Consider the following 17,165-nt stretch of genomic DNA (forward strand, 5'->3'; position numbering starts at 1 on the left):
GTATGCCCTGGTGTGCCTGATTCAATTTTTGTATTCAATCCACGGAACCTGCTAACTTTTCATTCAAGTTTTGAGAATGTTATCCCAAAGGAACAACTATTATCAATTGGCCAATCTCCAGATCAATGGCTCAGATAGAATGATATTCTGAAAATGGAACAAAAATAATGCATCCTCTCTCAGCATCAGAGCCAAGAGATACCGGCTCATTAATTTTAAGAGAAATTTTAATTTATCTGTTTTAATTTTTGCTGAATCTTTTCATAATTTACTTTCCATAAATAAATTGAGGCACTCCATTAGAGGAGCCGATGCATTTTATTTAATTTTCTTTCTTATTTCACAGCCACCTTAGTGATACTGATCGTATTGCAGCACCTGATTATCTGCCAACTCAACAGGATGTGCTGCGGGTTCGAGTGCCCACAACTGGCATCATTGAGTATCCATTTGATCTGGAGAATATAATCTTCAGGTACTGATTGGGGCCTGTTGTAAATTTCCTAGGTGCAGATGTTGTGTCTTCCCAGTATTTTCTGGTTTAACATGATAGCATAAAGTGCCACTCAGTTACTCGCATCACTAAATAACTACTGCCACATATCAGAGGCATTATTGCTTAGTGATTTATATGCATTGTGTAATTTCAGCCTTCAATGTAATGTTAAATTCAATTTTTTTTAAAGGAATTGATAATGTTCACTAGATCTATATTACAAAATACTGGGAAAATGCACTCTGCGTTCTTGGGAAAATGGCACAATCTGGTGAGGAAGAAACTTGAATGAAAATAACCGTTCCATGTCACCACCTTGAATAAATGGCCTCAACTCACTAGGACTCTTGAAGGCAGGGAGAATGGTGATCACTGCCCCATTCTATTTTCCTCACCCTCTTCCCTTTCCAATGTCACAGTCTTTGCATTCCTGTTGTTTTTCCCTGTATGTAGCTATCTTAAAGACTTGGACCGTATATCAGAACCTACCTATCTACCCACTCAACAAGATGTGCTTAGAGTGCGAGTCCCAACAACAGGGATCATTGAATACCCTTTCGACTTACAAACCGTCATTTTCAGGTAGAAGAAAGTTACTAAACGGCACTAACAGCTTTTGCAATTTGGGCAAAGAGCTTCAATTTTCCGGAACTCTGAGCATGATGCACATTGAGTTTTACATTTGTAAAATTGTTAAAATTATTTTTAAATGACAAGTGCATGTTTCATAAATTAATATTTTAAATGTTTTAAAATGATTATTTTACACAGGTTTTTAAATGCTGTTTGTCATATTTAAAGTTACCATGTGATCTGAAATATGATAATTAGTTTAATCTTCAGTGATTTTCTTTGAAACATAAATGATTTTATATTTCAAAATGTTATCAGTTGAAGAGCAAGAAATTACTCAAACATACATCAATTTTTTTCTGCCAAATCAATAACTGAATTTGATTTTTTCCCCCCCACTGAGCTGTTTCAGTAATAATATGAATATTAGCTTTTGCATGCGAAATGAACTCTTCTATACCCTTATTTTGCATGCCAGATTTATTGACTAATTATTCAACATTTTCATGACGTTGTGATCTAGTTCATATGCGATTTGGTGTTGCATTGATTTTTCAGAATGGTCGATGTTGGGGGTCAGCGATCAGAACGAAGGAAATGGATTCACTGTTTTGAAAATGTGACGTCTATTATGTTTTTAGTGGCCCTTAGTGAATATGATCAAGTACTTGTGGAATCAGACAATGAGGTAAATTATTGTGGGTAACAATCCATATCATCTTAATTATTCTAGGTTTGTTTTCCTTTAATAGGGATTATAAATCTATCAGACTTTGATACAAACCATAATTAAGACTTCAGGCATTGAAGATAATGCTGGTGAATTTACATGGAAACAAAGTGATGAGAATCTAGAGTATATTTAAAGTTGGAATTTTTATAGAAGAGAGAGCATCAGAAATATTTGTTGAGAAAACATGGGTGAGACCTAGATAGCTGAATTTGTTTCTTTATGGTAGAGCAACAAGATGCTATGTGTAGCCAAACTTGTGAAGAATTGTAAATTGATACTTAATACTGGGCTATGGAGAGATGATAAACACCTAGGATAGGACACCTATGCACAAGGATCAGAATTTTAACCCACCAGGGACTGGGAGCCAATGTATGTTCAAGCATGGGAGAACATCAAGTGAATAATCAACTATATTTGAATAGTTGAATCTTGTTCTTGAATTTTGTGTAAATTGGTGTGAACAACTGGCTAAGTCAAACTGAATAATTATCTGGACATGCCAGGTCATGCCTAAGGCGTGGGTTACATCTGGTTTTGTTGCAGAGGAACACAGTTGGTCATTGTGATGGAGAGGATATGACAAGGATATGACCAGGTTGTAAGATGAGGTTTGTGCCCAGCAAATGTCATGAATTTAAACAATTTTGTTTCCAAAGAAGAGCATGGGACCATCTAGATATTTGTGATAATGAAAACATTAAAAATGTCCTTCAAACTTAAGTTGAATATTACAACAATAAACTTAAATATACTTAGCACTAATTAAGAGAGTAATTTTAGGAATAGTTCATGTTAAGTGCACATCAGAAGTGGAAAATAAGCAGGTGAAATGTTAACACCCATACTAAAATTTCAGTATTTTATATTAGACAACTATGCTTTTGTATTCGGGAGGTAGAAATTAACTTGCATTACCCATCAAATCAGTTGGAATGTACACATATAGGTATTGGGAAATAAGGTCCAATTCGTGCAAAATGATCCAGTAACCTGCCAGTATTTCTTATTAGTTTAAGGTAGGATTTTGAATGTCAAATATCGTACTGCTGGTCTTCTTACATTTGAGGAATTATAATTCCTCAAATCAGTTATCAAGGGAAGATATTAAAATATTAACCAGAGATAATACAATATGTACAATATTTTAGTTGATTATTACAATCGTAACATTCACATTTGATGGTACAATGCATGTAACTGTGTTTATAAATGCACATGGAAAATTGAATGTTTTCATCTAGATTATCAGACGTTCTCAATTATCCACTGAAATATTTTCACTAGTGATCTTTGGGGTCGTACTCATAAAATAGATGCAAACCCATAAAGTTGGCAACATGAAAAACAATGGGAATATGGAGCAAGGGTGGGCAAATGGAGTTAAGGTAAAAATTAGTAGTGAGTTTAGTGACTGGTACAAAAGGGTGGATTGCCGCCTTCTGGTTCTTTGCTTATAACAGAGGTACAATTCATCCACCATACATACACCCACTTGGACAATTCATCAGCCTTCCCTTTAAGTTGATTGCTAGAGAACTCTTAACTGGATTGCACACTAATGACACACAGCTTTTTATATGTACACACAATACATGCAATATATTAATGTTTGTCATATATATAATGCTTCCTACAAATTAATACATATTTGCATTTGTAGATGTATGTATCTATATACATTTTTAAAAATATTTCGGACAAAATATGAATTGGTTATTAACAGTATTTTGATATCTGGTGTCACAGATTTGTTGCTATTTGTTGTATTATTCCAATGCTTTACTGGAAGGAAGTTTAGAACTCGCCTTCTGATTTTATCTCAATGTAATTCATTCCAGAATCGAATGGAGGAAAGCAAAGCACTATTTAAGACGATTATCACATATCCCTGGTTTCAGAATTCCTCAGTTATTCTCTTCTTAAATAAGAAAGATCTCTTGGAGGAAAAGATTATGTATTCTCACCTGGTTGATTACTTCCCAGAATATGATGGTAAGTTAATTGAATGTAAAATTATTGCCAAAGTCATTCTACAAAAATAAAACAACATGTAACACTTTAAAAACAATTATTTGATAATATCCTGCTAATTATTGAAGCAAGTGATCAAGTGCTGAGATGTATTGAACAAGTGGCTTAGCAAGCTACCCAAAATTGCATTTTCAAAAATTTGCGTTGTTTGCTTTCCCAAAATAATTAGAAACTTGGACAGCATCTGTGGAGTGAGAAACAAAAGCTCATTGGTCAGATCCATGACCTTTCATTAGAGCTGGAAAATGTTAGTAATAAAAGCAAGTTATAAAATGCAAAGTAAGTGGGAATGGAAAGGTAGAACAAAAAATAAATGTTTTTCTTTTGGTGAGAGGCAAAGACGTTAAATGATAAAGGACAAGGATAGTAACCGGATTAATTAAAAGAACAAAAGATGCATCTAGAAAATGTGTAAACATAAGAAGTAGAATTATTTGGCCAGGCTCTGGGGAGAATGGGGTTAGGAGAGATAGATAGATCTGTCATGATTGAATAGCGGAGTAGACTTGATGGGTTGAATGGCCTAATTCTACTCTTATCACTTATGACCTTATGAGACAATGACAATTACCCCAGAAACCTAATAACGAAGGAACTTCTGCATGAATAAGGAAATCCAGAAATAGTCACTATCTACTTTCTTTCTTTCCTTAATTCACTCTGAAACTGCATTCCTTGTGGATCAGAGCCAGGTTTTAGCACTGCACCGTCCCTCATGGCAGAGTAAGCCCCTTAGATATCCTTAGATAACCTGGGTGGAACTACTGCAGGGAGTGCTTTTCTCTTCATTTCAATAGAGTGGACATTTTGTGAAAGAGTTTTGAGTATTTTAACTACGTACAAAGTATAAGGATAGTTAAATGTAAATTACAAATATTTCTGGCTATTTTGCATGGAAAATATCAATTTAGCCTTTCAAGTCCATACCAGCAGAAAACTATTCTCACTTCTTGTCCATGGCTTTCAGGATTATGTCAGAGAAAAGTTAATATCAAGCCAAATATTAGGATTGGTGATTGAAAGCTCAAAGAGTAAATTATGAGAGGGTGTAAAAGAAATAGAGGAGAGCCTAGTGGAGGGTATTCTGAAACATGTGGTTGACAGCCTGGAAACAATGACAGCAAAATTGAGTATAGGATGCAAAAGGGTTCATGTAAAGCTTAAATACTGAGGCACAATAAGGGCTATTGAGTGATTTTAGAAAGGGTAATAATATGAGAATCAGTTTGGTGGTGATGTAGGTCAGTGAGAACTAAAGGAAAAGGTGAGGGCGTTGTGTTGTCTCTCAGGATTTTAAAGTCAGAGTTTTAGATGAACTTATTTTATGTTCAGAGTAAAATGGACAATTGGAAAGAAATACACAGGAACATTCATGTCTTCATATTAGAAAATCATTCATTGAGGTTCCAGCAGTGGATGTACTGAGGCAAGGTTGGAGAATGTAATTTTTATGGTGCATGTGTCTGCAATTTCTATAATGAATGGGATATAGGAACATTCCTATATGGGATTATATGGGATATAGGAGCAAGTGGATGCCATTGTCAAGGTTGCAAGAAATTTGGGTCAGCCTGAGGCAGTGGTCAGGAATGAAGATGGAATTGGTAAAGAGGAAATGGTGTTTGTGGTGGAGAGAAGGCAATGATTTTGATGTTAACAAAAGACACAATGTGCTGGTGTCCAGAACAAGGGGCCACAGTTTAAGAATAAGGGGTAGGCCATTTAGAACTGAGATGAGGAAAAACTTTTTCAGTCAGAGAGTTGTGAATCTGTGGAATTCTCTGCCTCAGAAGGCAGTGGAGGCCAATTCTCTGAATGCATTCAAGAGAGAGCTGGATAGAGCTCTTAAGGATAGCGGAGTCAGGGGGTATGGGGAGAAGGCAGGAACGGGGTACTGATTGAGAATGATCAGCCTATCGGTTGCCTCGGTAGGGGTCGAGCTGCCTGTCCGTGGGTGCGGGGGGAAGAGAGGGGAAGTTTTGTTGCCTCCATCACAGTGAGGGGGTGTTTGGAGTCACTGTGATGGATGTTTGTGTTGGGGTCGGGTGTCCTGTGTTCTTTTCTTTTTTGCTGTATTTTGTGTGACTGCTGAAATTTCGCTCGGTGTTGTGCCGAGTGACAATAAAGTGTTGTTATGGTTATGGTTATGGTTATGGTTATGATCACATTGAATGGCGGTGCTGGCTCGAAGGGCCGAATGGCCTCCTCCTGCACCTATTGTCTATAACAGGTCATTCAGCATCTCTCGAGAACATGGATAGGTGATGTTTTGATCTGAAATGTCACCTATCCATGTTCTCCAGAGATGCTGCCTGACCCACTGAGTTACTCCAGCACTTTGTTGTATTTGTTTAAACCAGCATCAGTAATTCCTTATGTAGTTCCTTGATTTTAATAATGTTTAATTTGAGCAAAGTAAATTTGACCAATGAAAGGTCATCTGAATCATTAGGACAACTGTGGCTGGTAATTGCCTTATTATTTCTCTCTACCTGCACTGATTCATGTTGCCTTTAGTTAGTTTTATACTGTCAATTATTTTTACACAAATTCTTAGTGTTCGTTCAAATGTCTCCAGCCATCTCACTTCTACCATAAACATTTAGTTTCACATCCTTGCAAATATTGTGACCACTGGAAACATTCATAATTTTTACCTTATTGTCAGCTTGATGTTACAGTTGCACAAAAATGATTGCAAGATGTACAGAGCTTATTTGTTATGTTCTACGAAATTCTCCCTGATATAGTGTATTGATGGAGGACATGAATATTTAACAGTGGCCTTAATAGTTTGTATATTTTCAGCTATCAATCAGTTCTATATATTAAAGTGAAATGTTAATACAATTATTTAATTTATCTGCCAGACCTGTTGAATCTGTTCAACAAAGCAGTGCAACTATCTGAGCCACAGATATTTAAATCACAATGAAAGATAAATGTGCACCCGAGCTAAATAAATAAATCCATCATACACTATGGAGTGGGTATTTCTAAATTTTGAAATGGTAAACATTGCTTAATTTAAGACAATTTGATCAGAATATCTTTGGTATTGCTTTAATATTGTCGTGAGTGGTGGGAAACTTTGTTCTGCATACTATCTGGACAAATCATATCATAGATGAAAACACCAGGTAATACAAAAGGGAAAAAACAATGCAGAATAAAGTTTTACATCCACAGGAAAAATTCAGATTAAAAACTATGTGCAAGGGCTTCAACAAGGTAGATTGGAAGATCGGGAATTAATACTTAACATCTGAGAGGTCCGTTCAAGAATTTCACAGTGGTGAAGAAGCTATTCCTGAATCTGAAAACGCCAATAAAATAATTTGCAAGAATAGATATTATTATAATTTTCATGTCAACTGTGGAAGGGATGTGTAGAAATGTAGTTGAGGAATAAAGCCTGCTACAATAAAATGGAAACTGAATTATACAGAGAATCCTAACCCAGCAGGTGGCAGTGGCACACTGGAAAAAAATTGATCATGTTGTACAAATATCATTAAAAAAGATAAAGAAGAAACCAAGAAAATGTGCATAAACCAAGCTCTTTGCTTTTTAAATTAATTAGAAGCAGTAGAAAATGATGTACAACACTCCAATGTACCACTGAGTGGGTGCGGCATAATTGGTTAAAAAGTTAAATAACGGTCTCTTCAGATGGATGTTAAAGATGTTGTCAAATGATCCAAAGATGACAAATAAAGGCTTGGCTGCAATTTCTTCATCATGAGATACTGTAATTAATTCACTGAAATGAATTACTGCAAGACTTCATAATTAAATACTTAGTATGAACATGTTATTAATGTGAGTCTTTAACACATCAAAAAAAGTCATAAAATGATGAATTCTGAGTATTTTTGTGACAGAGAACTTCCTGTTGAGACAGTTATACAAAAATATCAAAACATTTCCCTCCTCAAAGTAGGTAGGAAGTTATGATCAATGAACAACTACAATTCTATGTACCATGAAAATTCCAGAGTTAACAGTTCAAAGAAAATCAGTGAAATAAAATTATCCTAGCATGGTTAAACATTCCTTATTTACTCCTTATTCAGGGTATATGTTTGTTATTTATTGAATTAAAGAATACTTTACCATCAAAAGCAGAATGGTTAACTGTTTGCCAACCACCAATCTTAAAATGGAAATTACTCCTGTAACTGATGGCACTTGTAGACCCTTATTGTTCAGTTTTGTTTGGAGATGCAGCATTCAAACAGGCCCTTCCACCCACCTTGTCCATGCTGACCATCGATTGTCCGTTCACTCCAATTCTATGCTATCCCACTTTCTCATCTTCACTCTACATACTAGGGGCAATTTACAGAGACTAATTAACTTGCTAACCTGCATGCCTTTGGGATGTGGGAGGTCCAAAGGAACAGCACCTCATATTTCATCGTTTATGCCTTGAATATGCCTCGTTGTCAACTTCCCCAAGCTAACAATGTTCTATTCTACATTTTCCTTATCCTTCATCCCCTTTGTTCTCTCATTTTCACATCTTACCCTTTCATATCTCTGTGTCTCCCTCTCCCCTGACTCTTAGTCTGAAGAAGGGTCTCGACCCGAAACATCACTCATTCGTTCTACTCTGCATTGTTCAAAAAAATGTCTTGTGGGTTTCCAAGGTTTCATTGATGGTAAAATAGTAATCTTTGAGTAAATGCAGTAGGGAAAACAGCTGTTGTTAGTTTGAGCATTATAATGTTGAGATGCATTGATACTTAAGTTGCATTTCAAGATACTGAGGAGTTGCAGTAGCTCCAATTTTTACTTTCACATGGTAAGCAAACATGGTGCTTACAGTTAGTTCTTATAATTAACAATTAACTCAGCATTTAACATGGGGGAAAAAACTCTCACACAATAGTTACTATTGCAGTAGCTTTACAAGACTAAATTGTTTTTACAAAACCCGATGACTGGCTATTTATTACTTCCTGGTTAGCTGTTGTCAAAAATTTAGATTAATGAATAGACATGTTAAGGGCCATTGATACGTTATTGGATGGTTTCAAGTAGATAGTTCAAGAATTTACCTTTACTGTTGAAGGTAATCTTACTTTCTGAATGCGACATTGACTTAGAAATAGATTAGTCTGAAGATCATTTATTTCCATCTGTGGTAAAAATCATCGGGAATTATTGCCACAACACATTGTTTTCTCACCAAAGATTACCAAGATCAGCAGTCAACAAGGGTGGTACTTTATTTTAAAATGACTGAAATATGTATTTATTTGCATGTCCCTGCATTGCAGATAAAGTATCATATTTCACTTCCAAAATGTTTTGAATATTTAAGGTAAAATGAGATATAATTTGTTTACCACAGGATCCATAAAGCACTGCTTAATAAACAGCACTATACAGAAAATTGAAGGCAATGCATCAGGACTGCAAAAGTAGGGTCAGCCTTCCTTTGCCCAGAGATCAGTCCATCTGCCTTTGGGCTATGCTGTTTCCCCCATTGTCCCCTTGATGTACCAGAAGCCTGGCATTCAGCACCTCAGCATAGCAGAGTTAAGGAAAGAGGCTGTCTCAGCAAAAGCAGTCGGCTCCAATCACAGAATGCCTTAGACAGCTGTTGAAGCCCCATCTTACAGTTCATTGCTGTCAGTTATCTCTGTGATAGTGTCTTTTGACATTCACAAACTAGGAAACTCATTTATAACCTTAATGGGATTTAGTAGAATTGCTTAATAGGATTTGATGATTGTATCGGCCCTTGTATACTAAAGAGGGAAGATTGACTGCAGCTGAATCTTAGACCTCTTCACTTACAATGTGTTGACGACATCAAATATTCCTACAACAGTCAAGACGAATATCTGCTTCCTCCATAAATTTTCACATTTTGCAAACCTTATGTCATCTAGGACAAAACGAAATGAGACTTGAAAATAGGAGCCAGCTGGGCTGCTTTCTCAGGACGATCTATTTTTTTACTGTAATAATGAAAGCATGACCAAATAGTACAAAAAAATGTAAGAACTCATAAAATTACTCTGAGACAGGAGCAAATCATGTGATTAATTTGTAGCCAATGGGTAAATAGCTGTATTTTGGAGTGCATGTGATAGTTTAATAGTTAATTATCCTAAGCCTAAATAGGATTTAGAATAATATATTGAGTGAAATCTACTTTGTAGGATTGTCTACAGATATTTTTTGTTGCAAAAATGGTTACTGTCAGTTGATTTTAATTCCATGAACACTTGAAATACATTATTACAGAGCCATAGAGCATAGACACAGGTCTTTCAGCCCACCATGCTGGGTATCGAGCACCTCTCTGTATTATTCCTACTTTCTAGTGCATGGACTGCACCTTTCTATACCATGGGATTTCAAGTGCTCACTTAAATAATTCTTAAATGCTATGAGGGACCCTGCCTTCACTATCCCCTCAGGCAATATGTTTCAGATTTCAAATAATCTCTGGCTGAAATAAAATCTTGAAATCCCCTACCACTTAAACTCTAATCCTTTGGTTTTGCACATGCTAAGGAGAAATGTTTTTGACTCTATATCCTATCAGTGCCACTCATAATTTTTCATATCTCACTCATGACTCCCCTCAGTTACCTCCAGTCCAAGGAAAACAAATCCAGCCTGTCCAGTCTCTCCTGATAACTGAAATGGTCCACTACGGACAACATCCTGGTGAATTGCCCTTGCACTTTCTCCAATACATTCTGATGTTGAAGAGTAATTACAATTGGGTATCTGATTTATCTTAATACCTAATAAGCTGTTAATAGTGATCATTTTGTTTACTTATTTCAACTGTAACAGAATGTCATAAATAAATTATAAAGGGGAAAGGTAGTAGTTGCTTTATTGGTTCAGACAACCCCTACATAGTTCTTATTATCATGAGTGCACAGCACAGTGAAATTATTTTACACAACCCATAAATTCAATCGTCATATTTTGGCGCAGTTTACAAAGAAAAAGTCCAAAGTTCGGTCCACATGTTGAAAGTGCTGGAGCGCCCCTGATCCAGGTAAGCCTCATGCTACTACAAGCTTGTGACCCAACGTTCCTCTCTTCGCCTGACCACCTATGATGTCCCAGGAGCACCTCCTGCAGCTGACTTTGGTGCTGGATGCAATGCCCCTTTGTCCCTCTCCTACTGCCCACTCCTTACGTCCGTCGTCGCCAACGGCTTCCTCCTCAACTCTCCAGTCTTAGGGACTTCCAGGCCCTTCTTCACAGTGGCGAACCAGGCCCACTGATGCACCTGGCCCACCGGGTCTTCGTTCTCAGCGGCCGCCCGATCCGTCCTTATTTTTGTACGGCTCCGCCGCGCCTCGCAGAAGCTTTCTTACATTGCAGCTATCAGGGCAATCGAAATTTACTCTTGTAGAATTCACAAATCGCTACCCAAATATTTGAGACACAAATTCACTTTCACGGAGTTTATATCGGGGAAACAAAAATAAATCTTTTTTTTTTGTCAACTTACATTTCTTGATGTTTGCACATATGATGCGGCTTTGTGCAATTGGCTGTGATACAGTCTGTTTCACAGGAAAGTGGCACTCATCCAGCTTAATAACAGCTTCATAATCTGCACATCGGCGATCCATTTTTTGGACACATTTTCCAAAAGTATTCAAACATTAATGTATTTGGTACTGGGATTGGACATAAAGATTTTTAATGTAAACTAGCACGAGTGTGCCCGTTGGGCCCGTCCTCGTAGGGTTTCCATTGCGACCTGGGGAAATTGCTTTTTTCTTTAAAATAAATTGTCTGTTAAATAAATTGTCTGTTAAAAAAAAGAATCTCAATTGGGGGGGACGGTGAGGTGGGGGGGGGGGTTGGAGAGGGGAGGGGTGGGTGAGGAGGGGGGAATGGGGTGGGGGAGGGGAAAGGGGAGAGGGAGCGCAATTAAAGGCGTGCATTGAGATGTCACACGCTGAGGACGATTAAGCAGGTGGAAAAGGAATTTATTAAAGTTAAAAAAATGCGAATAATTCAAAACATAACAATTTGAACATTAAAGATCTATTTTATTAACTTGTCAGTTTCTCTTTTGCTTGCTTCTTCGTTGATCATCGAGACATTGAGTTCTTTCTTCTTGGGTCTTTTATTGCCTTCTGTTATGCATACTTTCTCGTTGACCCTCAGTTTTTTGTTGTTGCATACCTTGTCCCTCTATGTTATGCTTTCTTTCTCGATGATCCTTCACGTTCAGTTATTTGTTGTTGTTCCTCTTGTTCCCTTCTGCTCCTCACTGTCTGTCGATGTCTCTTTGCGTCGTTCCTTCCTTGACCAAGCTGTGACTTGTTTGCTCCCTCCTCTTGGCATGATCTAGAAAGTATAGAAATATCAGGATGTATATATTTATAATAAATTCTAAATAAAAACCTACTTATTAATGAGCACGTAAATCATTAGATCCGAATGGCAATTTATTTTTCTTGAAATAAAATAAACCTCAAAAAGGTTCTTTAGTACCTGTCACTTTCTGTTTTGCGTTCTTTCTCGTTGATCCTCATATGTTCCGTTATTTATTGTTGCTCCTCTTGTTCCCTTCTGCTCCTCACTGTCTTTCGATGTCTCTTTGCGTCGTTCCTTCCTTGTCCAGGCTGTGAATTGTTTGCTCCCTCCTCTTGGCATAATCTAAAAAATATAGAAATATCACGATGTCTATATTTATAAATTCTAAATAAAAACCTACTTATTAATGAACACGAAATCATTAGATCAAAATGGCAATTTTTTTTTTCTTGAAATAAAATAAACCTCAAAAAGGTTCTTTAGTACCTGTCACTTTCTGTTTTGCGTTCTTTCTCGTTGATCCTCACACGTCCCGTTATTTATTGTTGCTCCTCTTGTTCCATTCTGCCACTCACTGCCTCTCGATGTCTCTTCTGCTCCTCACTCCCTTTCGATGTCTCCTCGCGTCGTTCCTTCCTTGACCAAGCTGTGAATTGTTTGCTCCCTCCTGGCATGATCTAGAAAGTATAGAAATATCAGGATGTATATTTTTATAAATTCTAAATAAAAACCTACTTACTAATGAACACGAAAGCATTAGACCAAAATGGCATTTTTTTTCTTGAAATAAAATAAACCTCAAAGAAAAAGGTTCTTTAGTACCTGTCACTTTCTGTTTTGCGTCTTTCTCGTTGATCCTCACACGTTCCGTCATTTATTGTTGCTCCTCTTGTTCCATTCTGTCCCTCACTGCCTCTTGATGTCTCTTCTGCTACTCACTCCCTTTCGATGTCTCCTCGCGTCGTTCCTTCCTTGACCAAGCTGTGAATTGTTTGCTCCCTCCTCCTGGCATGATCTAAAAAGCATAGAAATATTAGGATGTATATTTTTATAAATTCTAAATAAAAACCTACTTACTAATGAACACGAAAGCATTAGATCAAAATGGCATTTTTCTTCTTGAAATAAAATAAACCTCAAAAAAAAGTTTCTTTAGTGCCTGTCACTTTCTGTTTGCTTTCTTTCTCATTGATCCTCACACGTCCAGTTATTTGTTGTTGCTCCTCTTGTTCCCTTCTGCTCCTCACTGTCTTTCGATGTCTCTTTGTGTCGTTCCTTCCTTGACCAAGCTGTGAATTGTTTGCTCCCTCCTCTTGGCATGATCTCAAAAATATTGAAATATCAATAGACAATAGGTGCAGGAGTAGGCCATTCAGCCCTTCGAGCCAGCACCGCCATTCAATGCGATGATGGCTGATCACTGTCAATCAGTACCCCGTTCCTGCCTTCTCCCCATACCCCCTCACTCCGCTATCCTTAAGAGCTCTATCCAGCTCTCTACGTATATCAGGATGTATATATTTATAAAATCTAAATAAAAACCTGCTTATTAATGAACACGAAATCATTAGATCAAAATGGCAATTTTTTTTAAATTGAAATAAAATAAACCTCAAAAAGGTTCTTTAGTACCTGTCACTTTCTGTTTTCCGTTCTTTCTCGTTGATCCTCACACATCCCGTTATTTATTGTTGCTCCTCTTGTTCCATTCTGCCACTCACTGCCTCTCGATGTCTCTTCTGCTCCTCACTCCCTTTCGATATCTCCTCGCGTCGTTCCTTCCTTGACCAAGCTGTGAATTGTTTGCTCCCTCCTCCTGGCATGATCTAGAAAGTATAGAAATATCAGGATGTATATTTTTATAAATTCTAAATAAAAACCTACTTACTAATGAACACGAAAGCATTAGATCAAAATGGCATTTTTCTTCTTGAAATAAAATAAACAATAGACAATAGACAATAGACAATAGGTGCAGGAGTAGGCCATTCAGCCCTTCGAGCCAGCACCGCCATTCAATGTGATCATGGCTGATCACTCTCAATCAGTACCCCGTTCCTGCCTTCTCCCCATACCCCCTCACTCCGCTATCCTTAAGAGCTCTATCCAGCTCTCTCTTGAAAGCATCCAACGAACTGGCCTCCACTGCCTTCTGAGGCAGAGAATTCCACACCTTCACCACCCTCTGACTGAAACAGTTCTTCCTCATCTCCGTTCTAAATGCCCTACCCCTTATTCTTAAACTGTGGCCCCTTGTTCTGGACTCCCCCAACATTGGGAACATGTTATCTGCCTCTAATGTGTCCAATCCCCTAATTATCTTATATGTTTCAATAAGATTCCCCCTCATCCTTCTAAATTCCAGTGTATACAAGCCCAATCGCTCCAGCCTTTCAACATACGACAGTCCCGCCATTCCGGGAATTAACCTAGTGACCCTACGCTGCACGCCCTCCTATGCAAGAATATCCTTCCTCAAATTCTAAATAAAAACCTACTTATTAATGAACACAAAATCATTAGATCAAAATGGCAATTTCTTTTTCTTGAAATAAAATAAACCTCAAAGAAAAAGTTTCTTTAGTACCTGTCACTTTCTGTTTGCTTTCTTTCTCATTGATCCTCACACGTCCAGTTATTTGTTGTTGCTCCTCTTGTTCCCTTCTGCTCCTCACTGTCTTTCGATGTCTCTTTGTGTCGTTCCTTCCTTGACCAAGCTGTGAATTGTTTGCTCCCTCCTCTTGGCATAATCTAAAAAAATATAGAAATATCACGATGTATATATTTATAAATTCTAAATAAAAACCTACTTATTAATGAACACAAAATCATTAGATCAAAATGGCAATTTCTTTTTCTTGAAATAAAATAAACCTCAAAAAGGTTCTTTAGTACCTGTCACTTTCTGTTTTGCGTCCGTTCTCGTTGATCCTCAACGTCCCGTTATTTATTGTTGCTCCTCTTGTTCCATTCTGTCCCTCACTGCCTCTTGATGTCTCTTCTGCTACTCACTCCCTTTCGATGTCTCCTCGCGTCGTTCCTTCCTTGACCAAGCTGTGAATTGTTTGCTCCCTCCTCCTGGCACGAAAGCATTAGATCCTCACACGTCCAGTTATTTGTTGTTGCTCCTCTTGTTCCCTTCTGCTCCTCACTGTGTTTCGATGTCTCTTTGTGTCGTTCCTTCCTTGACCAAGCTGTGAATTGTTTGCTCCCTCCTCTTGGCATGATCTCAAAAATATTGAAATATCAATAGACAATAGGTGCAGGAGTAGGCCATTCAGCCCTTCGAGCCAGCACCGCCATTCAATGCGATGATGGCTGATCACTCTCAATCAGTACCCCGTTCCTGCCTTCTCCCCATACCCCCTCACTCCGCTATCCTTAAGAGCTCTATCCAGCTCTCTTTAGTACCTGTCACTTTCTGTTTTGCATTCTTTCTCGTTGATCCTCACACGTTCCGTTATCTATTGTTGCTCCTCTTGTTCCATTCTGCCACTCACTGCCTCTCGATGTCTCTTCTGCTCCTCACTCCCTTTCGATGTCTCCTCGCGTCGTTCCTTCCTTGACCAAGCTGTGAATTGTTTGCTCCCTCCTCCTGGCATGATCTAGAAAGTATAGAAATATCAGGATGTATATTTTTATAAATTCTAAATAAAAACCTACTTACTAATGAACACGAAAGCATTAGACCAAAATGGCATTTTTTTTCTTGAAATAAAATAAACCTCTAAGAAAAAGTTTCTTTAGTACCTGTCACTTTCTGTTTGCTTTCTTTCTCATTGATCCTCACTCGTTCAGTTATTTGTTGTTGCCCCTCTTGTTCCCTTCTGCTCCTCACTGTCTTTCGATGTCTCTTTGCGTCGTTCCTTCCTTGACCAAGCTGTGAATTGTTTGCTCCCTCCTCTTGGCATAATCTAAAAAATATAGAAATATCACGATGTATATATTTATAAATTCTAAATAAAAACCTACTTATTAATGAACACAAAATCATTAGATCAAAATGGCAATCTCTTTTTCTTGAAATAAAATAAACCTCAAAAAGTTTCTTTAGTACCTGTCACTTTCTGTTTTGCGTTCGTTCTCGTTGATCCTCACACGTTCCGTTATTTATTGTTGCTCCTCTTGTTCCATTCTGTCCCTCACTGCCTCTCGATGTCTCTTCTGCTACTCACTCCCTCTCGATGTCTCCTTGCGTCATTCCTTCCTTGACCATGCTGTGACTTGTTTGCTTCCTCCCCTTGGCATGATCTAAAAAGTATAGAAATATCAGGAAGTATATTTTTATAAATTCTAAATAAAAACCTACTTACTAATGAATATGAAAGCATTAGCTCAAAATGGCTTTTTTTTTCTTGAAATAAAATAAATCTCAATCAAAAAGGTTTTTTAGTGCCTGTCACTTTCTGTTTTGCGTCTTTCTCGTTGATCCTCACACGTTCCGTCATTTATTGTTGCTCCTCTTGTTCCATTCTGTCCCTCACTGCCTCTCGATGTCTCTTCTGCTACTCACTCCCTTTCGATGTCTCCTCTTGGCATAATCTAAAAAATATAGAAATATCACGATGTATATATTTATAAATTCTAAATAAAAACCTACTTATTAATGAACACGAAATCATTAGATCAAAATGGCAATCTCTTTTTCTTGAAATAAAATAAACCTCAAAAAGGTTCTTTAGTACCTGTCACTTTCTGTTTTGCGTCCGTTCTCGTTGATCCTCAACGTCCCGTTATTTATTGTTGCTCCTCTTGTTCCATTCTGTCCCTCACTGCCTCTTGATGTCTCTTCTGCTACTCACTCCCTTTCGATGTCTCCTCGCGTCGTTCCTTCCTTGACCAAGCTGTGAATTGTTTGCTCCCTCCTCCTGGCACGAAAGCATTAGATCCTCACACGTCCAGTTATTTGTTGTTGCTCCTCTTGTTCCCTTCTGCTCCTCACTGTGTTTCGATGTCTCTTTGTGTCGTTCCTTCCTTGACCAAGCTGTGAATTGTTTGCTCCCTCCTCTTGGC

The 17,165-nt window shown here is 37.7% G+C and overlaps 1 protein-coding gene across 1 annotated transcript in view; it reads left to right on the forward strand.

Annotated features, from left to right (window-relative positions):
* The window catches only part of LOC144592031 (guanine nucleotide-binding protein G(q) subunit alpha-like), a 153,412-nt gene that overhangs the window by 128,264 nt on the left and 7,983 nt on the right, over nucleotides 1–17,165 (forward strand). The window contains 4 exon segments of the mRNA XM_078396223.1: nucleotides 347–475; nucleotides 950–1,078; nucleotides 1,628–1,757; nucleotides 3,644–3,797. Coding sequence (XP_078252349.1) covers nucleotides 347–475; nucleotides 950–1,078; nucleotides 1,628–1,757; nucleotides 3,644–3,797 — 542 coding nt within the window.

This window comes from Rhinoraja longicauda, chromosome 3, assembly GCF_053455715.1.
Source record: "Rhinoraja longicauda isolate Sanriku21f chromosome 3, sRhiLon1.1, whole genome shotgun sequence".
Taxonomy (NCBI): domain Eukaryota; kingdom Metazoa; phylum Chordata; class Chondrichthyes; order Rajiformes; family Arhynchobatidae; genus Rhinoraja; species Rhinoraja longicauda.